The 21,328-nt window shown below is 61.4% G+C and overlaps 1 protein-coding gene across 2 annotated transcripts; it reads right to left on the bottom strand.

Moving 5' to 3' along the window:
- Nucleotides 1-30: 30 nt before the first annotated feature.
- Nucleotides 31-17,146, bottom strand: PLCB3 (phospholipase C beta 3). 2 transcript variants are annotated; one of them, XM_082659078.1, is made up of 32 exons: nucleotides 17,016-17,146; nucleotides 14,230-14,307; nucleotides 13,894-13,962; nucleotides 13,664-13,804; nucleotides 13,346-13,425; nucleotides 13,183-13,236; nucleotides 13,017-13,092; nucleotides 12,809-12,909; nucleotides 12,144-12,310; nucleotides 11,924-12,070; nucleotides 10,782-11,022; nucleotides 10,501-10,585; nucleotides 10,239-10,425; nucleotides 9,232-9,437; nucleotides 8,272-8,368; nucleotides 8,107-8,191; nucleotides 7,667-7,791; nucleotides 7,200-7,354; nucleotides 6,959-7,120; nucleotides 6,200-6,299; nucleotides 6,006-6,110; nucleotides 5,683-5,774; nucleotides 4,331-4,484; nucleotides 4,210-4,245; nucleotides 3,900-4,092; nucleotides 3,341-3,482; nucleotides 3,174-3,250; nucleotides 2,972-3,061; nucleotides 2,822-2,879; nucleotides 2,461-2,547; nucleotides 2,136-2,372; nucleotides 31-1,076 (listed from the first exon to the last, which is right to left on the bottom strand). In XM_082659078.1, the coding sequence occupies exons 1-31, from the start codon at nucleotides 17,112-17,114 to the stop codon at nucleotides 2,169-2,171; spliced, it is 3,693 nt and encodes a 1,230-aa protein (XP_082515204.1). In that variant the 5' UTR covers nucleotides 17,115-17,146; the 3' UTR covers nucleotides 31-1,076; nucleotides 2,136-2,168. The 2 variants fall into 2 exon arrangements, with proteins under 2 accessions (XP_082515204.1, XP_082515203.1); XM_082659077.1 differs by having other exon boundaries at nucleotides 2,153-2,372.
- Between the last annotated feature and the right edge of the window lie 4,182 nt (nucleotides 17,147-21,328).

Below are 21,328 nucleotides of genomic sequence, written 5' to 3'. Positions count from 1 at the left end.
TCACCAGGACCTGGGAGCAGAGCTCAGAGCTCAATTTCAGAAAGATTTATTGGCGCCCCCTACAGACAAGCCAGCACTTTGTACTAGGTACACAGAGATGAATTACGCCACAGCCCCTGCTGTCCCAAGCTTTCTGGCAAGGGGAAAGCCAGCCTCTCACAGTGGAGTTACTGTCAGCCAGTGCTATAACAGGGGCCTGGAAGCGGGTTGAGGGCGGCTCCCTCCGGCAGGGTAAAGTCAGGGACGGCTTCAGGGAGGAGGTGAGCTAGAGCTGAGACTTGAGATGGGGGAGGGGGCTGTCATTCCCAGTGGAGGAAAGAGTAAACCCTTGGAAGGATGGGGGAGCTGCAGAGACCAGGCTTCTCAAGGGTCGGAATGTCATGCCCAGGAGTTTGGAGTTTAGCCTGGTCTTTGAGGACCTGTGGACTGACGTGTAGTGTTTATGTGTGGAGTCAGGAAGATGGAAGTCAGCTGCTCAGGGGCCTGGACGGGGCAGCTTTGGGGCTAGGACAAGACCTGACCACAGAAGCAGGGAAGACCCGGGCAATGATACTGACCCTAAGGGAGCAGCGCCCAAAGCAGAGGTCCCCAGCCCTGGGAAGGCCCCGCTCTGGAAATCCTGTTTCTCTGGCCTCCCCACCCCATCTGTTTGCCTGAGGTTGCAGCAAAAACAAAGAAAGAAAACACTCAATTGGCAGGAGATAAGCTCAGATAAGAGGCTGCCTTCCTCTGGAGGAGGGAGGCAGCCCGGGAAGCGCCAGGAAGCTGGGAGAGGCCTTGAAGAAGTGCCAGCCTGACCCTGCTGCAGAGCCCAGCCGCACCCTCGCTGCGGGGTCTCTGCCACTCCACGCTGTCCCAGGCAGGAGGGGGAGGCATGGAGCAGCCTGACCCTGCTGCAGAACCCAGCCGCACCCTCGCTGCGGGGTCTCTGCCACTCCACGCTGTCCCAGGGCACGAGGGGGAGGCATGGAGCAGGTCCTCCAGGCTGGCCGAAGACAGTCTGCCATAGAGGGTCCAGGCCCACCCTGCCTCCAGGTCAGGACGTCTTGACTTAGTTGTGGCCTCAGTTTCCTCATCTGCAAAACAGGCATAACGTCTCCCTCACAGGGATGAGGGGGATGCTGCGTCTCCTAGCCCCTGTGTCTGTGACTGTCAGCCTCCCTTCTCCCAAGGTCACTTCCAGGCTCATCCACTGCCCACCTATTGCTGAGAGCCCAGGTCCCCTGATGTTGGGCAGGTTCTGAGCTGCCCAGCTCCACCCCTAACAGGTCCATCCCCCGATACAGTCAACTGCCTGTGTGGCCCAGAGCAGCCTCAGCGGAAGATGCTGGGTGCTTGGGTCATATCAGGCAACAGGAAGAGGGTGCAGGGGAGGCTTCCTGAAGCAGAGGCCTGAGCCTCTGTGAAGGGAGGACAAGAAGAGCCCGGGAGGGAGAACAGTAATGGGTGGGGGTGGGGTGGGGTGGGGTGGTGGGAGGAGAGGGGAGCAGGAGTGATAGCCCAGGGCAGAGGGCATAGAGGCAGGAAAGCCTGGGGGAGGCCAGAGGGCCTCTGATGTCAGGTCACTGGGAAGATCTGCAGGCAGTTCCTGGGCAAGGAGGTCTCAAGATTGAAACCCAGCAACCCTTTGTTGGGGGCCTGACCTCAATCCCACAATCCCATTTTATAGATGAGAAAACTGAGGCTCCAGAAGTAGCAGAGCCAGATCTAGGGCCCGAGTCCTCTCCAGCACTGCCCCACCCCAAACCACGCTGCACACAGGGTCCCTGAAATCCACTTTTATTCATGTAAAAAAATCCCCAAAGGATAGAGAAAGAACGTGACCCCGACTTCCCGGAGCTCAAAGTCTCCACCCACTGTTCCCTGGGGAAGTGAGGGAAATGAGTCCCACTCTAGGGTGTGGGTGTCCTGGGGGCGAGGCCCTTCTGGCCCACAGTGACCCACCCAGCACCTCCCCTAGGACTGAGGGCAGGAAGGAGGGACTGGGGATTAAAGGGGCCCCAGGAGGGTGAAGGAAGGGAGTTAGTGTGGGGTGCTCACCCCAGTTTAAAAAAATAAAATTTCTAAAGATAAAAAGTTTAAAAAAAAAAAAAGCATTTAGTGTCTTAGCCTCCTGCCCTCCTCCCAGTGCCCACCCTGGCCTGGTGGCCACCTCTTGCTCAGCCAGTTCAGAGCTTCGTAGTCTCCTCTTGGCTCTCCGAATCAGCGCCGGACAGGTGCCCACTGCTCCCAGGCGCGTGACCATTGCTGGCACAGGCCACCAGATGCCCATCCCCCAGTCCCTCCGGTGTCTCGCCCAGCAGGCTCCGGCGGATCTCCTGGGGCAGCCTCTCCCGCTGCTCCTGACACTCCTGGGCCAGCTGGGCCAGCAGCTGCAGGAAGAAGAGTATCACAGGCAAAGCCAGGCCACCCGGCGCCCTGCCTACCTGCTGCCTGCCTGCCCCTCATCCAAGGCCTCACCTTGGGCTCCTCTTCTGTCAGCTGTTGGAGAACCTGCTGCTGCGCGGCCACAAGGCGTTCCTGCCGCTGCTTTTGGGCCTCCTCCAGCTGTGGGGGGGCAAGGGCTCAGCCAAGGGTCTCTAAGGAAGGGGCCCGGACCCCAGGGCTCTGCCTGGGCACAGAAGTCAGGCAGGCATAGGCTCCCGGAGTTGTGTGGCCACAGGGTCCTGAGATGACTCTTATAGCAAACCTTCCAGACCCAAAGGAAAAGGCTCTAGAAATCCCTCTAGGACAACGTAGCACCAGGCTGGCCCCCAGGATACAGGTTTACGATGACTGAAGGAACAGGGGTGGGCTAGGGTGGCACCTGAACTTCACTCACCCGACGGATGGAGTTGACCGACTCAGTGATGTGTCGACGGTTAATCTCTGTCAGTTCCCTGCACAGGAGCAAGGCAGGATGGGCTCAGTGCCCAGGCACCCGGCCCGGCCTGCCCAGCGCCCAAATGGCTCCCGGCCCTGATGCCCTTACGCCTCCTTCTTATGTTTCTCCCTGGTCTTTGCCTCTGAGATACTGTTGTGGCGCTTCCTGTCCAGGATCTTCTGCAGTTCCTTCTTCTCCCTGGAGGAGCCAGTGGGGGAAGAGGAAGCCTCAATGGCAGGACTGGGGTCTCTGCCCTCCTCCTGGCACCAGGGAGTATCCCCCGTCTGCCCATGAGATCCCCTGCCTTCACCTCTCGTTCATCTCCTTCAGTCTCTTGCACTGAGTGGTGTGAGCATCCATGACAATCTCCCTGAGCTTCTGCTGAGCCTATAGACACAGGTGGCCAACAGGTGACACGGGCTGTGACAGGCCTGTCCAGGAGGCAGCCTCTCCCCCACTGCCACACGTCCCCCTCACCTGTCTCAGGTGCTCCAGCCTCCGCTCGGCCTCTGTGTCCGCCTGGGCCTCCCTCAGCTCCAGCAGACACTGCACCTGCTTCTTCTGGAACTCTTGATACCTCTTCACCTCTTCCTCCTCCTCCCTCTCGTCCTCCCCGCCTCTGTGGGGAGAACCCCTCTGGGTGATGCTCAGGTCGTCACATGGACTTGGGCTGGGAGGGCAGGGGGACAGGGCATACTCCAGCAGGCAATGGGAGATGGCAGCCCACGGGGGTGGGATCTGTTACGCCAATGAGGAGGCCTGTTAGCTCCACCCAAATGTTGGGAGACTGTTTGGGCAACAGTCTCTGGAAACACACTCTTACGGGACTTCAAAAAAGGTATCGCTCCCTGGCGGAAAGAGGGTGGGACCCAGATTCCTCTGTCTTCCTCGCACCAAACCCTCCTCCCTGGGGTCAAGGGGCAGCGCTTGGCCGTCCCTCCACGCCCACCTAGTGCAAAAACCCATGTGCACACACATTCTCATATTCACATCCATGCACGCAGCACACTTGCACACAGGCACGCTGGACACTCACAGGACACCCGGCCGGTGCCGGCACCTGCTCTCGGCCTGGGCCTGGGCCAGGTTGTCGAGCAACCGGCGTGTGAGGGCAACCGCCTTCCGCTGATGCTTCTTGTGCAGCTCTCGAAAGTCTCGCTCTTGCCGGCTCTGGAGCTTCAACAGGGCCTTGTGGCCTCGGAGCTCATCCAGCGGGGCCGGGGCCACCTCTGTGGGCAGCAGAGCAAAGATGGGCCGGGCCGGGCCGGGCTGGGGCAGACCAACCCTGCAGGAGCACCTGCCCCCTCCAGGAGTAGCCCCGCCCTCAGAACAGGCCTGCCCCCTACCTGAGAGGACGCTGGCAATGAGGTCATCACGCTGACCTGGAGAGCAGAAGCAAGTCTGTCAGAAGCTGGAGGAGCCAGCAGCAGAGCTATGTCCCTGCGCCCACTCCAGGCTGGCCCTCACCTGGGCTGCTGAGGGAGGTGCTGGTGGAGGAGGTGATGGGGCCTGGGGCCCGGCGGGGGGAGGCGTCCAGTGGGCTGGGTGTGGGGTTTGGGGTCAGTTGGGACCCTGGCTGCTGAGACTGGGTCTCCTGGCTTGTCTCTAGGCCAGCCTGAGCCTGTGGGGGAGAAAGTAGAATGCTCTATGCTCTTTCCAGAAACGTTGTTCTCTCCAGACCCTTTTTTTTTTTTTTTTTTGGCCACGCCACTTGGCATGTGGGATCTTAGTTCCCCGACCAGGGACCAAACCCGGGCCCATAGCAGTGAAAGTGCGGAGTCCTAACCACTGGACCGCCAGGGAATTCCCCGTCTCCAGACCTTTCTGTCCTTCACAACCTCCCTCAGCCTGCCTGGCCCTGGACTCCTCCTCTGTAATGTGGGGCTGCTGGGACAACTCCATGAGAACAAGAGGTAGAAAATGAGCATTTCCAACCCCTCTTTCCACGTGAGGCATGAAGAAGATAACGTGAGGTCGTGTCTCTGGGATGCCAGGCCTCACTGCATATGCTTAGGAGCTTCCAGATTGTTCCGGAAAGCCTTAGCCCAGCCCCGTTTCCTCCCCTCTCCAAGTCCCCCTCCACCCTTGCCCACAGCTGCTCATCTTCCTCGTTGCTTAGCTCCTGATTAAATCAATGAAGGAAGTGACCACAGAGTGGGCACCAGCCTCTCCCACTAACAGCTCTAGACAGCCGTCTCTCTTCCCTGCCTGCCGCAGGGCCCCGTGAGACCGGGTCTAGATCTGCGGCGAGCCTCTGCTCCTGACCCCTCCCCGCAGAAGCCACTGCCCGGCTCCCAGGATTTCCAGATGCCCTGATGAAGCGGCTGTGGCTGAACCCTGCACCCTGGCCTCGAACCCGCTGGCAGCAGGAAGAGCTCTAGCCCAGGACTGTCCTGAAGGCCTTTCTCATGCAAAAGGGGTGGTTTCCACCTCCTTAAAATGTGGAGAGTAACGGAAGACTGCTGAGCCTATTGAACAAGGGAGCCCTGAAGCCCCACGCTGCCCTGCACCAGGGCGGAAAAGCCAGCGCTGGAGGCGGAGCCCAGGGTTGGAGGGACAGTGTGGGTGTGGGTAACTGCATGAAGTTAGCGTCTGCAGCAGGCAGGGAACAGCCCCACTTGGGGAGAAGAGCCAGACCACCAGCTGGGAGTGGCATGGGACAGTGTAGGTGGAGGAGAGCAGAGAAGGCTGCAGGGTGGGCCCAGAGGTCAGCCCTCACCTCCCTACCCCACCCACACGCCGACCCCCAGGGGCCCCCAGGGTCCGGGTGAGCCTGAGCCCTGCTGCCTGCCGCCTGCCCCCGGCCTGCCCCGGCTCACCTCACTCTCCCCAATGAGGGCAGCCAGCTGCTTGGCCCTCTGGTCCATCAGGCTGACGTGCTTGATGGGATTGATCAGGGCCTCTGCGTAGTCTGGGCGGGAGCAGAGGGCAAGGGTCTCAGAGATAGCACCCCCGGAGCCAGCCTCCAGACCAGCCTTCCCCGGCTCTGGTCTCACAGAGGGACGGAGGGAGCACAGAACCCACCCTCAGCTCTGTTTTCCACCCTCAGTTGGGGCCACCAGTCTCAGCCACTCCCAGGCCCTGGTGGTGTCCTTGTCCCCACCCTGCCTGGCCTGCCCCGCCCCAGCTCCCTCCAGCTCACCTTGGTGGTCATCGGGAATGTAGTCAGAGGCCTCAGTGTAGACAAGCAGGGCCGGCAGGCACAGCGGCTGGTTGGCCTCGTTCCGCAGGCAGATGTAGTGGTACCCTGGGAGGGCAGGAGGGCAAGGTGGCTGCGCCCCGATAGGTCCCCACACACCCTGCCCCCCACGCTGCCCAGAGCCCAGGTGGCCTCACCTGAGCGGATGGCAGAGACAGGCAGGATCCGGTGCCCCACGAACTTGCCACCCTCCTCAAAGGCCGCGATGCGCAGCAGAGCCAGCGTGGGCAGCACCACCTGAGGGCCCAGACTGGTCTGAGCTGCAGCTGACCACAGCCACCAAGGCCGACACCCAGAGTGGGCCCTTGGACAATCTGACCCAACCACTGACCATCAGTCACCATCGTCACTGAGCCAGTGGTGGACCCACACCTCTGTGACCTCGCCAAAGGGATGACCAGCTTCCACCAGAGCCCTGAGTCAAGAGAACAGGCAGATGGACCCCTCCAGGCATCGCTATGGTGGGACAGGCCTGGTCATTGCCAGCTTAGAAACTGGCATGCGTCTGGGCCTGAGGCCACACCCCACCCCAGCAGGCTGCAGAGGGCCCATCCATTTGGGGGGCAGGGAGAAGCTGGGGTGAGCTTGGAGCAAGTCCCTCCTGCCTGGGAGATGGGGTGGGCGCCAACGGGAGCTGTGGGACCTCCTGCTGTCTCAGCTTCCTGTCCTCTCCTCTCACCCCACACAGGGAAGGGAGTGTGAGCCTGATGCTGGGACATGCAGGACCCAGGGTGGGGCCTGGAAGTGACAGGCCCAGCCTTGAGGTGCTGGGGCACAACCACCTTCACATCCCCAACCGCCACCAACGCTCCTGGTTCCCGTCCCCCCACTAAGACAGCCCGGCAGGTCTGGGCTGCAGCTCCCTGTGCCGGGGAGGGCGCAGGCGCGGGGCTCACTTTGGGGAAGTCGAAGGGCTCCTCATCCCACACGGGGTTGAACGAGTTCCCCTGAGAGGTCCGAGTGCGGTACTTGCGCCGCGTGTCGACAGGGAGGCCGAACATATCCACCTCCACGTAGATGCCCACCTTCCTGTCGGACAGGAACTGCCCCGAGATCACCTGGGGGGCCAGGAGGGTGAGGTGGCTGCTGAGAGTCCCGTCCCCAGGACACCCTGGCCTGAGCCCTCCCTGGCCCCACCTTGACCCGCACGGCATTGGCCACGATGCCATCCACGATGACCTCGGTGAAGGGGTCAAAGGACTTGTCCGGCCGCCGCATGAACTCGGGCTTGAGTAGGTAGCCACTGCGCCCGTTGTACTCGAACACGCCCGCGTTGAGCTGCATGGCCACGTCTGGGGGCAACAGGGGGAGGGCAAGGGTCAGCAGGTCAGATGGGGTCAGGAGTCAGGAAGAACAGTGCCGTGCAGAGGGGGGACCAGGAGTCGTTCAGGTCGGATCAAATGGCATCAAGGATCAGGAAAGAGTGGACAAGGTCTAGGGTCAGCCAAGGTCAGGAGTTAGGGTCAGCCAAGGTCTCGGCTGGGTTTGCGGATCTGGGATTAGACAGTCAGAGGCCCCTTCAGTCAAGAGGAACAGGGTCATGGGGCAGAGGTCAGTGAGGCGGGGGGGCCAGAGGTCAAAGGTCAAGGCAGGCCAGCACTCACCCAGGGTCTGGAAGTTGAGCGCGACGAGCTGGCAGCCCACATTCCAGAAGAGCTGGGGCATGTAGTTGGACGAGTCCACGCGTGTGCCCTTGGGGTAGATGCGGCTGAGCTGCTGCTTGTTGTATCTGAGGTTGGCAGTCAAGGGCCACGCCGGGTACTGGCCCCGACGGGTGGCGGTGCCGCCTTCTGCCTCGAGCCCAGTGCTCCAGGCCCATCCTCAGCTCCTGTGAACCCACCTCCCCGCCTTTGCTCAAGCTGCCCCTTCAGTCCCCCGCTTCTCCGCCTAGGCCCTGCACAGTCTCCCAGGCCTGCTCAAAACCCAGACCGGGGTGCTAGAGCATCAGGATCCTGCGCAGGTGCTGCGAGTGGGGTCAGAACATCTGAGCCAGACTCCGAGTGAGGAGTCCCACCCCGCCAGCCCTAGCAACGCGGAAGGATACTCCACAAACTCCATGGGGCTCTTGGTCAGTTGCTCCATGGCCTTGGTCTCCACAAAGGATGACATCTCAAAGCACTTGTTCCTCTCTGGGGGGTGGGGAGTGGGAGGGGGTCAGGCCTGGCAGGGCCAGACCCCCTCCCACTCCTCCACCTCTCACCCCACTCACTTCGAGCAGCCTCAAAGGACTTGAACTTGACGGGCTCGATGTAGTTGACAAGCGTCGACATTTCCTCAGTGGCATTGACCTCACTGCTGGCAGTGCCCTGTGGCCCCCAAATGCAGGGTCAGCGGTCCCATAGCCCCCAGCCATCAGTTGGAAGTTCCCTCACCTGCCCCCCACCACAAAGGAGCCACTGACCCTCCTCCCAGCCCTGCAATCACACTGCCCAGTTCTCCCAGCAAAGACCCCAGCCTGGCCACGCCTGTCAGTCCTGGTCCCATCTGTCCCGCAGCCTTCTCTCTGGGCCTCTCTGATGTGCCCTGGACCCCACCTTCCTGGTTTGCCTTCTATCTCCCTGATCCTTGGAAGCTGGAACTCCTCACCCAACCCTAGGGGTTCAATTATTCACACGCAGATGAGCCCCAAATTTCCATCCCCAGTCTCATTTCCAACCACCACCTGCCATCTCCTACTGGTGGCTCACAAGAGCCTCAGACTCAACCCCTGCTACCTGAGCTCGACCATGGCTGCCCACACCCTTCCCCACTCTGGGCCCCTCTCAAACCCAATCTCATGATTGACCTTTTCTGTCACCTTCTCTCCTCAAAACTCAGCGCTCCCTCGTCTTGCACTGCCCCCTCCCCCTGCACTCTCTGGCCCTGCCACAGGGCCTTTGCACGGTGCTCCCTCTTCCTCAGATCTGCTCACCCAACACCCCTGCTGAGGTCCGACTCCCCCTCCCGGCCCACGTCCTGAACACAATTTCACACTCGCTTCCGTGCCTGTTTATCTGAGATCCCTCCCTCACTCCACACACACCCCCCTCTGAACTCTGGGAGGGCAGGGGTAACATCTGATCGCGAGCGGACCCAGCACCTGGTGCTGTGCCCGGCACAGTCAGGGCTCAGCAAACACTTGGGAAGTGAAGATGTGCCGCCACCCCCTCTTCCTGCCTGTAGGCCTGACCTCATCGGTGGTCGGCTTTTTGGGGTCCGTCTGTTCCTCCTCTTCCTCATCCTCTTCCTCATCCTCACGGTAGGCAGATCCAAGGGCATCGGGGCCCCGCTGCAAACTCTCCTCACCCAGAGACTTCTGAGGCTCCAGGCTGGGCTTCTCAAGGCCCGCCTCCTCCCCATTGCTCAGGCCTGGGCAGCTGTCAGAGCTGGGGGACCCTGCAGAGGACAAGGCCACAGGGGGTCGGGGGTCAGGGCACACACAGACACACAGGAGCCAGGAGGAGTTGTGCCCAGCGTGTAGAGGCGGCTCACGGAGTCAAGGGGCACTCTCAGGGCAGTGTGGCTGGGGGACGGGGGGAGCTCAGCAGCTGGATGGGATCAAACCGAACGGTGGTATAGACAAATCAAAGGTCAAAGATCAGGATGCAGAGTTATATCCAGCAGGGAGATAGGTAGCGTGGGTCAGAAGGGTGAGAATTGGGGTACAACAGCCTTGACGGTGGGGGTACAGGATGACAAGGTGGGGCTCCAAGTCAGGGCTCAGTGAGGGCCACACCCAGTGAGGGCGCTTAGTGAGGTGAGCACTCGGGTCGGATGTAAGCGGGACCTCAGTAAAGTGAGAGGTCCAGGGTGAGCTGAAATGAGAACCAGCTGGGTGGGTAGACTCAGTAGGGGTCTCAGGAGAGAGGTGCTTTAGGTCAGAGGTGATTGAGATCAGAGGTCAGAATTCAGAGTCATAACCTGGTTGAGGGGGAGGGCTCTGTGAGGTGCCAGGTGGAGGTTGAGATCGAGGGGTCAGGAGGTGGATGGAGCCAAATCCAACTGGGGTGAAGTTCAGTGAGGTGAGCACCTGGGGTCAGGGGTCAGAGGTCCCATACTCAGCTGAGAGGTGGTGAGCGGCTTGATGAGGAGGGAGGTCAGGTTGGGAGCAGAAAGAGCATCCCCGGGGAGGGCTGAGCTCAGTGAAGTGGGAGGTTAGGGTCAGGACTGGGGTCGAAGGTCAGGCCGGGGCCGTACCGAGCTGGGGCGAGGAGGGCTCGGTGGCAGCGGAGCTCTCACTCAGGGCCGAGTTGCTCTGCTCTAGCGGCCGCTTGCGCACGGAGCTGTCGGGAACGCCAGTGCTGGGCCGGTGTCGCTTCTTGTTCTTCACCAGGATGCGGCCCATCAGGTCCTCGGGGCTGGGCAGGGGGACGCCCGGGGCCAGCTGGTGGGCACGGACAGGTCAGGGTTTGCTGGGCGCCCTCACCCCCATGCCCCGCCCTGGCTCTGAGCCCCATACCGGGTACTTGTCCAGGGGGTCGATGAGCAGCGCGTCCCCAAAGATGGAGCGGCAGTACTCAGCCATCTTGGCCTGCTGCTTTGCCCTGTGGGGCCAAGGTCAGAGGTCAGAGGTTCTTGGGGTGAAGCTGAGGTCCCCAGGGTAGGTCAGAGGCCGGCAGGGTCAGTGAAAGATCCCAGGGTCAGAGGTCACAGGAGCAGTGCCATGGTGAGGTGGTTGTCTCTGGGTCATCAGGGGTCCCCAGGCCAGGATCGGGGTCCCAGGGTCAGGGGCCCACTCACGAGTCCACATGGTTCTCAAAGGAGAGGATGACAGGGTAGGGCGAGGTCTTGAAGGCGGTCTCCGCAATGGCCTCCAGCACATCTCGCAGCGGCACCTCCGTGGTCATGGTGAAGCCGTGGGTGATGAAGGGCTCCTCCTCAGGCGGCCGCCCTTTCCACACGTCCAGCTCCACGCAGCGGCAGCCCCACAGCAGTGCCTGCCGGTACATCTCCACCGACGAGGTTCCCGCCAGCTGCCCCGCTGGGGGCGAGGCTCCGTCACCACGGCCACCCCGCCAGCCTCACCCTCTTCCCCAGGCCTGCGCTGAACCGGGCCATGCTGGGGACGCAGATCCCCGGGGGTGGCCTGGCCCTGGCACGCTCTGTCTGGCCAGCTTCTGACCACTCCTTAATTCACTGCGGAACCAGCACCAACTCCCCGCAAAGTCCCAAAGCCGGGTAGAGTCGGCATCCACCAGCACTGGCTGACAGGCTGGTTCCTCCTCCAGGTCTCACCCTCTCTCAGATAAACACCCGCCACCCCCCATCCCACCAGCCTGAACCGAGGAGTCAGCCCCAACACCCCCATGGCCCCTTGCTTCCCTTTCCTCCCTCCACCGCTGCTGCCCTGGAACAGCCTCCATCACCTCCTCCTGGGGACAGCAGGCCCCTCCCCGCCTCCCATCCAATCTCTGCGAAGCACCTGGCATCATCCTTCTAAAAACATACCAGGTCACATCACCTCCCCCTGCTAAACACCTTGCAAGAAGCCTTCCCACGCACTTAGGATCAGTCCAAATTCTTCCCATTCCTTCTGTGCCCCCTGGGTCCCTCTCATCTCTACCTGCCCCAGTCCCCGCCCCACCCTGCCCCACCCCGCCCCACCCCACCTCTCAGCCGCCTTTCTGCTTAAGAGCACCAAAGGGCCTCCTGCCCCCGGGCCTACGCACAGGCTGTTCCTTCGCGGGGCAGATGCAGGCCTCAGCCCTTCCCCCGGGGAAGCCTCCTGGACCACCCCGAGAAACCCTTCCACAGAAGCCCACTCCCCAGGGCAGGCAGTCTGTTCCAGGCGTGTATCCCTAGCAGGGGCCACCCCAAAAGGAGGGAAGCAGTCTAAGGGCCAGAGGGCAGAGGGCAGAGGCATGCTAGATGGGCTTGCTCACCAGTGAGATAGGTGTTGTGTGAGGAGTTGATGAAGTAGGCACTGAGCGGCTGGGTCATGTCTGCGCTCAGATCCAGAGCCTCTAGGGGCAGGATGCCGTTCTCCTCACCTCCCAGGTAGCGGCTGAAGCCCTCCATGGACATCTGGTCTGGGGGCGGGGTGGGGTCAGCAGGGGCAGCTGGGGCCCTCCCGCCTTGCCCCCAGCTCCCACGCCGGCTCACCTCTCTCCAGGAATTGCTGGTTGGGCTCATACTTCTCGATAAGCAGCCGGGCCTGGGAGGGCCGCAGAGGCGGGTACAGCACTTCATTGAGCCTCGGGTCCCGTTGCTTCTGGTTGATGAAGTCCATGAGCTGCTCCAGTGTCAGGTATGGTTTGCCCTTGGCGCCTCTGGAGGGGGCGGGAAGTGGAGTCAGGCTGGAGCCTCACCAGCCCCTGCTCCAAACCCTCACCCTGCGAGGAGTCAGAAGGCCGGGTCTGGCTCCAGAACCCTCTGACTGGGACTTGGGCAAGTCGCTGGCCCCTCTGGGCCTCAGTTTCTCCATCCGCCCTCCTAACCATTTGGTGCTGCCATTGGTATCAGCAAGGGCTTTGGAAGCCACCAAGTGCTTGGCCCGCCACACCATGCTTCCAGATCCTGGACCCGATCTCAGCTCCAGCCCTCACCGACCACACGTCTGAGCCACTGGGTCCTCAGCCCCAGTGGCCAAGGGTCAGCACAGAACTGTCCATGACAGAGCCCCAGGCAAGGCAGCTCTGAGCACAGGCACAGCTCCAGCACGCAGAGACCCCGACAGCTCCAATTCCCCTCCCTTGAACTGGAGGGAACGCCAGCAGAGGCCAGACATGGCGTATGGGGGGCTGGGAGGCAGGCCCAGCCCTGCTCACATCTCCAGCAGGATCTTGTCAATGTCCGGCCGCAGACAAAGCTTGTTCAAGAACCGCTCGAAGATTTCCAAGGAAAACTCGTCAGGCCGGATGGACTCGCTCTAGGGGCCAGGAGTGAAGGGTGAGAACCCAGGGACAGCCAGCCCTCAAAGAGCTGGCGCCCACTGTGACACCCCCCAACCCCGGCCCCTGTCCCCAGCCCCCTCACCCGGTTGAAATTGAGGCCACAGGATTCCAGCGCAGTTTCTACCCGCTTCTTGTCTGCTGAGAACATCTTCAGGATGCTGAGCAGATGGGAGGGGTTAGGGTCAGTGGGGGCAAAGGTCACCAAGGTCAGAGAAGCAGAGGAGGTGCTAAGGGAAAGGGGTGCTCACTTCTTGACCGGGATCCGTCCATCCTGGTTCACCTGCAGTTTCAGCTTCGTGTACCTGGGGACACAGGTAGAAGGGTCACGCCCTGGGAACAGCTACCTGAACCCCCCCCTGCCCCCGATGCACCCCCCCAACCCGGCCGCCCCGGGGCAGGCCCAGGGCTCACGCTTTGCGCAAGAAGGTGTTCCGGGAGGCGTTCTGAGCCAGGATGTTCATAGCCAGCTTGAACAGCTCCTCGGACCAGACCTGAGGGGTCAGGATCCGGGGGGAGGGCGTGAGGGGGGCACAGAGGGGCTGGCCCAGCCACAGCCCATGCCCAGAACTAGGTCTGGTACGCACTAAGTGCTTAAATACCACTTTGTAAGAGGATGATTAGAAACGGGGCAGAGGACAGCCTAGTACAGAACAGCTGCCTACTAAGTGATGGCTGACTCAGCAAGTGAGGCTGCAGCTCCCCCAGGCCGAGCCATCAATCCCAGCCCACCTTGGCTGTGTCATCCTGCACGGCCATGAAGTTCAAAAACGATGTATTCACCGGGTCTGGCCCAGCCACCACTGTTATCAACTTCTCCTCCAACCGGGCATCAGGGCCCCCAAAGCCCAACACCTCCCGAATCTTGGGGTCCTGAGTAGGTGAGAGCCAAGGGTGAAGAGGGTTGTCCCCATCCCCCACGGCCTCACTCCCATCCTGAGTCCTGGGCCCCCATCACTCACCTTGGGTAGGCGGGCATAACGGCCTGTCCTCGTGTCCCTGATGGAACTGATGTCCAGTGTGTCCACCTCCTGGGGAAACCAGATGCCAGGGGACGTCTGAGAGGCTACAGGGTGACAGCTGGGAGCCCCCAAGCTCCCCACGCAGGCCAGGGAGTGTCCACCCCCTGCTGGAGCCCCAGCCTCAGCCCCCGCCCTTAGCACTTCCTGTCCAGGGAACCGTGGGAGAGGTCAGGCTGCAGCAGGGCCCCACCCCCATGGGCGGGGGCTGGGGGTGGTTTCGGGGGTCTGGGGTGGGAGCCCTAGACCTCAGCAAGCGGCATCAGCACCCGCCCTCACCATGTTGGGCCCCGTCCAGTACAGGAAGAAGCCACTGGGGTCCACGCGCAGAGTTACCAGGTTCCGACTGGAGGCCTCCTGGGGACGAGACGGACGGCAGGGGTCAGGGGGTAAGGGCTGCCGCCCAGGTTTGGTCCCTGGACACCCTGGGGCCATCCCCCCACCCCCACCCCACCCAGTCTTTCTCTCAGTAGCGAAGACGAAGCCTCAAGCCAGCCCACAGGTCCTTTGTGGCTCCCTGCAGTCCTCAGGACAAAGCTGAGGTCCTAGTCCCCTCCCAGCCCCACTGCTCTCTTGCCCTAAGACTCTGTCACATGGACCACTAACTACCCATTCCCCACCTCCAGTCTTTGCATCACTGTTCCTTTGCGAGGATATTCTCCCTTCCTTCTCTATCCCTGAAACCTGGCCTGCCTCCTTGGGGAGGCCTCCCCAGACCCCAAGCCTGGGCTCAGTTTCCTCATAAGGTCTGAGAGCTCCCTGATGGCTGAAACCCTCACAGCCCCCTTGGGAATATTTATGGAATGAAAGAAGAGGGTTTGGAAGCCTGACCCCCATGGTCCTTCTGTGTCCCTCGGGTCCCCATGACGACCAGCCACCCCTTACATCTGCTTCAAAGTCCATTACCCCCCAACCCTGCGCCCCACTGGAGCCTCACAGCTTCGAGGCTCACCCCACCTTACAGAGCACAGACTAAGTCCCCTCGGAAAGGGACTCACCCTGCCCTCAGGACTAGACAGTGAATTCTGTTCTCACTCAAACAGCCCTGGCTGGCAGGAGGGTAGAAAAGGGTGCACTGGCCCCATTTTCTGAGGAGGGCCACCCTGTGTGACTCAGGACCAGCAGCAGTGGGGGAGGGGGTGGTGTCATCAGAGGCTTAGACTCGGCCAGGGCCCAAGTGACCAAGTGGCTCCAGGTAGAACTCTCCTGGCCCAGGCCAAGAGAAGACGCTGCCTCACCTTGGTGTCACCCCAAACTGCTGCTCACTGGTGGACGATCCTATGGTCGTAACAACAGCTCACCCTCACGCTGCCCCTACTGCTTGCCAGGTCCGGGTCTAAGCACTCAATATCTAGGAGCTCACTTAGTCCTCCTAACAACCTATGAGGTTTGCACTCTTGTTCTTCCCAGCTTACAGGTGAGAAGACTGAGGCACAGAGAGACTACCTAACTTGCCTAACGTCAAGAAGAGGAGCCAAGATTTGCATGCAGGCAGTATGGCTCCAGAGTCCCGAGGTTTGGGAAGCAGGGAACTAGGACCCCTGCCAGACTCCCAGCTCCTGACCTCAGCCACAACCCCACTGTGGGGCCTGGGATTAGCCTCCCTTCTCCAGACTCAGTTTTCATCTTCTGGAGAATGGGGACCGCACTAGCCCCGCCCATCTCAGCCTTTACTTACAAAGGACAGGAGGTTGATCTGGGGGCAGAGGGGCTAGGAGGCTTGGGAACTGTTGGGATGCTCGGGCCTCCCCACCTCACTGTGCTGACACCCATCCTTAGCCCCTCTCTGGGATTACCAACCCTGCCCTGGGCTCAGGGCCCCCCAGGAGTGTGATGAGGGGGGAGTTCTGTGGGTACTGCCTCCAGGGTCTCCCTCTCCCCCTCCTCAGGGGTCTGGTCTTCAAAGGCAGCCCAGGCCCCAGGTTCTCAGGCCCCAAGTCCCTGGCAGCAACCCCTACCCCACCCCCAGGGCCCTCTCCCTGTTCCCACTTCCTTATTTGGGTTTATCACACTGGAAGGAAAAGGAGAAACTTTTCCCTTCAAGCCGGCCTGGGGGGAGGGGTCTCCCCTAGCCCCAGGGGCGCCGGGGCACCCCTCTACGGCACACCTGTTACCTCAGGCCACGCCCCAAGCCCCTCCCCCCAGCTCCCACGCCTACCCGCCCCACCCAGCCGGAAAGGAGCCGAGTCTTCCAGGCCTCCGGCCTGTCTGGGAAGGAGCAGCAAGGCAGCTCAGGCAGGCGGGGGGAAAGCCCTGGGGAAGGAGGGGCCCAGGGGGCAGAGGAGGGGGCGGTGTGTAAACGAGGGTGAGGTGCAGGACAGCTCGCAGAGCCGCAGGTGGGAGCGGGGCCTCTGGGAAGCTCCAGGGGCAGGTCAGGTAAAGGGTGGTGGGGAGGGGTAGTCAGGATCTATTGGGGTTCAAAGTCCCGATGCTAAGGAGTGGAGAGCAAAGTTCCCCCGGGGTGGAGGAACTTGGGGGGGGGCACAGTCTCCACTAGGGGGGGTGACTTGGTGCTCCCACCTGAGCAGCGAGCTGGGCTGGGATCCAGAAGCAGGGCAAAGGGGTGCCAGCCAGAATAGGGTGAAAAAGTGATGAATGGAGAAGAATGTTCAGACTAGGGCACTGGGAAGGGTAGGGTCCCAGAGGCACCCACTCAGAATGGGGGTACACTGAACCAGACTGGGGGCTATGGTTCTTCAGCCAGACTGTCCAGTGCCGGGCAGGGGTCTGGGGACCAGGCCAGGGTTGGGGGAACCAGAATTAGACCGGCCGGGAGAGGTGAGAAGGGCCAGAGAAAATAGGGGGGCTGGAATTTATTGGGGTTCGAAATCTCTGGGCCAAGGAATGAATGCCATATTTTCCGTAGATGAGGGAGTGGGGGGTGGGGGACAGAGTCTTCATTACGAGGACGACTGGGGACTCAAGTTTCCGGAGCGCAGCCAGGCTGGGATTGTGGGGGGGGGCGCGGTGGCCAGGCTAGTCTGGGCTGGGGGTCCCCGGCGGCTGGCGGAGCTGGGGTGAGGGAGTCCCCGGATCTGGGCGGAGCAGGGGGCCCCTGCACTTACCTCGTCCCATTTGATGAACTTACTCCCGCGCCGCAGGGTCTCCACGACGGTGGGCGGCTCCAGCTGCAGCGCGTGGACGCCGGGCCTGGCGCCCGCCATAGCTGGGCCGGGGGCGGGTCGGAGACCCACGGAGCCCCGACGGGGACCCGACGGCGCCGCTGCTCCCTCCGCGCGCTCCCGCGCGGCCCGCTCCGGCCCGGCGGCGTCACCGCCCGCCCGCCCGCCAGTCTGTCCGGGACAGACCAGAGAATCGGCGGGGCCCGGCCGGGGCGGGGCGGGGGCGGGGCCGCAGCGGCACCGCCCCCTCCCCCGGCGTCGGGCCCGCCCGCCCCGCGTCGGCTCCCCCTGGCGGCCGGGGTGGCGACTGCAACCAGAGGAGGGATGGGGCAGAGGCACGCCCGGACTGGGGCACTTCGCTGGGGGTGGCTCAGCTGAACCCGCTCGGGGTTGGAGGAAGGCGCTTTGGGGCGGGGAGGCTGTTGGGGTGCAGCTGGAGGGACTGCGTGCAGAGGGCGCTGCCGAAGACCGGCCGGGGTCGGCCCGCTAAGGTTTCTGAGGGGCAGGGGCGGGGGGTACTACCGGAGAGCAGGACTTGTGCCTGGGGGCGCAGAGACCTGCCACCCACCCCACTCCTGCAGCACTTAGCTGAGCGCTGGAAAAGACACTCCCACCCCCCTCTGTGCCCTCACTTCGCCTCACCCCCTTCTGCAGCAGCTCGGTACCCGCCCTCCCCTCCCTGGGAGCAATTAGCAAGCTAATGGGCCTTCCGCCGGCGGGCGCCCCTCCCCCGTCCCTAGCCCGGGGAGGCCCGGCGCCTGTCGCCTCCTCTGAGGACCCAAGCACCCTGGCTTTCCAGAGCGAGCCCTGGAACAGCGCCCTTCTTGTTCCGCAGACAACCCCCCACAGCTCAACCTGGAGCCTGTCCCTGCGGGGCTCTCGACTGCAAACTGAGAAGGGGACAGCTGGTCGTTTGCCCAGAGGGGTCAGAAGCCTCCTGGGTGTCCACGAACAAGGAGGGTCGAGGAGAGGCTCTGCCACTCCTGGCCCACAGCAGGTGTCCTGAAATCTGCTGCATGCCAGGGACGGGAGCGGGGAAGGCGCATGGGCACTGAGATGGGTGGGGGCTGCAGCCCCTCCCGCAGGGCTTGGCTGGGGGGGCTCCTGCCTGGGGGCCCCTGTGGGAGCCCCTCCAATACAGAGACAGTAGCAGCAGCAGGTTTAAAGTAGAACTCATCCAGAGGGGCCAGCCAAGTCACCTAGAAACCCAGAAAGAGATGGAGCTGCTTCTGGGGGAGGAGGGGTCAGTCAAGGAGGAGCCAGCCCTACAGGCCTCTGCCCCAGGCTCTCAGACCCCCAAGGGGAGCCCTGCCTGGCACTGGCCATCCTCAAAATCCCCACCATGTTGGGTACCAACTCTAACCTAACAGATCTCCTAGCCTTTGGCTGAGGCCCTATGGGGTGTGATTATTATCTCTACTTGAGGCGCAGAGGAGGGGAAAGGACTTGCCCAAGGTCACACAGCTTCGTAGGAAGATTGCAGCCCTCTGTCTTGAAGGCCAGTTTATGTCCTGCCTTTACTCCGTGCCCTTGAAGAGACAAAGAAAGGGGGACAGGACTTGTGATCCTTGTCCTCTCTCACCAGAGCAACAGAGCCATAGCCCTCAGAGACTCAGGGACTACGAGGTCTCACTGGGCAGTGCCATGCCAGGTAGAGATTGGCCTCTGCTCCCGCTGACTTGGGTCCAAGTCTACCGGCAGAACCTCGTCTCTCTGTGCCTCAGTCACCTTATCCAGAAGGTGGAGGTTGTCAGAGGATGAAATAGGCAAATGGGTATGAGATGACCCCTAGGTGTAGACAGCTGAATCTCTAAGGAGTGAGAGCAGGCTGTGGGGACAAGGGGAAGGAAGGAGGAAAGGGCATGGATCAGCTCTGGGCCAGGGGGCTAGCAGGGCCTAGAGCCAGGGCCTGAGCTTAGGGGTAGAAGCTCTAGGCAGCAGCTCCTTGGAAAACAGGATGGGAGCCTGTTTCCTGGGCCTGAGCCCCTCCCCCTCTCCCTCCACCCCTCTGTCTCCCGAGGCCAGGGCAACCCCCATTAGAGGGCTTCTTCCTCCTCGGACACTTTCTTGCAGCCTTGGTAATGGTAATAGAGTTTCTCGGCAAGCACTAAACGGTGGAAGGAAGGCAGCCTTTCCGGCCTCTACCCTTGATTAAGGGAGCGGTCTCAGCCTAGGCCCTCCCTAGGGCCTCTGCTTTGAGGAGGTGCTGAAAGCAGCCTTAGCTGCCCTCTGGTGGAGGGGGGCCAGGATCCCAAGAGGGGTGGGGCTGGGGAGGCCACAGCCTGAGGCTGGAAGGATGAAGAGCAGCAGCGATGACAGGTTCAGACAGGAGAGCAAGGGCTGGGATATGGTCTTGGAGCACTGACCTCAGCCCCAAACCACCAGAAGTCAGCAGAATCCACCCCTCTGAAGAGGCTCAGGGCAGGTAAATGACTTGCCCAGGGCCTCGAAGCCTAGGGCAGAGGCAGGATTTGAACCCAATTCTTCCACTCCAAGGTTCTGTGCTGGGCACCCCAGCCTCCAAGACAGCTGCAGGCCATCATGTCCATCTGCACTAACTGTTCACAGGGTAGGCGGCCATGGGAAGGGACTGGATGGACAGGGGGGTCAGCCCCAGGAATCTGGGAGTGCCCTGGGGGTGGCACAGGAGGTGGAGAGAGGGAGAGTCAGGAAAAGCATCCCTGGCTCTTCCCTGTTCAGCCTAGAGAATCCTCAGGGGACCCCTGAAATTTGGACATGACCGGAGGCCTTCACACCAGCCTTGAGGGGAGGAAGATCATTGCTCAGGGTCATAGCATCTGGGGGGTGCAGAGCTGGGGCTGGTACCCAGGTCTTCACCGCCAGTAGGTTTCACTCCCACAAAAAGCTATGGTATATCCTCTCGTGTAACTGTGAGCTCCCCAAGGCCTGAATCAATGCTCCAGTTCAGAAAGAACAGACCCGCCCCAGTGGGGTGAGGTGGGGTGTGGTGGGGAATTTGGATGTGGGTAAGTTGCTTCTCCCATCAGGCCAAGCTCAGAGCCAGAGGCCAGGCTGGGGATGGGGCTCTCTTTGAAAGAGTGGGTCTTGCCTAATCCGCAAGAGCAGGGTCAGCCCTTCCCTGGCCCCCCAGGCTGGCCAAAGGGAGGCTAAGGCCAGAAGGGGGACTGGAGAGGGAGGAGGTATCAGCCCGTCACCAAGCCACATTAACCTGCCCCCTACCCAGGCCTCCCACCTGGCCTGAATCCCACCACCACCATCACCACACACACCATTCTCAGCCAGCGCCTTCTCATTGTCTATTCTCCGCAGCTACAAGGTAAGCCTACAGTCCTAGGTTTGAGTTTGTCTGCAGCACCAGCTGTGTGACCCTGGGCCAGTGTCAACCTCTCTCTGAACTCCATCTACTGCAGAGGACTTCTCTGGCATCCAGAGAGAGGGTGTCTGTGAGGGGCTGGGACTTAACTGCCTCTCAGACCCTGAGACTGTGCTTGGGACTGCAGAGGGTGAGCCTGCTGTCTGTGGAAGCATCCCAAACAGAGCTGCACAGCCTTGTGCGGTGGTATGAGTAGTGATTTTGTGTCAGGGGACCTGGGTACACAAGCTGAGCTCCATCTCTGTCTGGCTGTGTGACTTAACCCCTGTGGTTCAGTCCTTGAATCTTCCATGCACTTTCCTATTTAATCTTTGCCACAGCCTTCAGAGGAAATGGATGCACAGAAGAAGCCATTAATTCTTTCATTCGGTCATTTGTTCAACCAATAGTTATCGAACACCTACTATGAGTCTGACCTAGGTGCTGAGAGTTCAACAAGAGTCAGGTAATTTGCGCGACCCATGTGGGTTTGAAGCCCAGCAGGCCCACTCAGCCATGGGCATCAGCAGTAAACAAGGGCCAGACAGGTCTCTGCCTCATGGAGCTCATAGTTGAGAAATGGGAGACAGACAATGAACAAGTGAATGAGAGACACTATTTAAAAATATGGAAAATCAAAGCAGGTGCGGGAATGAGACGCACGGTCTGCTTAAGAGAGGTGGGCCAGATTAGGCGCCTGTGAGCTCTGAAGGACAGAGGCGGCCGCAGGGCGAGGATCTACCGGAGAGCGAGTGAGGCGCCCTCACGCTGGAACCGACTATGTGGAACCGACCGTAGGAACTCTCATTAGGGTCAGCTGTTATTATTATCTTTATTACCGTGAGTACCGGCTCCCCCACTTCCCAGCTCTTCACGCCTCAGTTTGTACACACAGAGGTTGCGGGGTGCAGAGAACCGCGCC

Source organism: Grampus griseus (assembly GCF_964374135.1).
Source record: "Grampus griseus genome assembly, chromosome: 8".
NCBI classification, from domain to species: domain Eukaryota; kingdom Metazoa; phylum Chordata; class Mammalia; order Artiodactyla; family Delphinidae; genus Grampus; species Grampus griseus.
The sequence above is the reverse complement of the archived record's forward strand: the minus strand, read 5'-3'. Positions and strand labels throughout refer to the sequence as shown.

Bases quoted from the DNA above. Each gene is read 5' to 3' on its own strand.
- PLCB3 (XM_082659078.1), bottom strand. From the start codon at position 17,114: ATGGCGGGCGCCAGGCCCGGCGTCCACGCGCTGCAGCTGGAGCCGCCC. The intron at 13,426-13,663 runs GTGGGCTGGGAT...CTGACCCCTCAG, and splicing joins TGCAGGATGACACAGCCAAG to GTCTGGTCCGAGGAGCTGTT. The intron at 2,880-2,971 runs GTAAGGGCATCA...GCTCCTGTGCAG, and splicing joins GAGAAACATAAGAAGGAGGC to GGAACTGACAGAGATTAACC.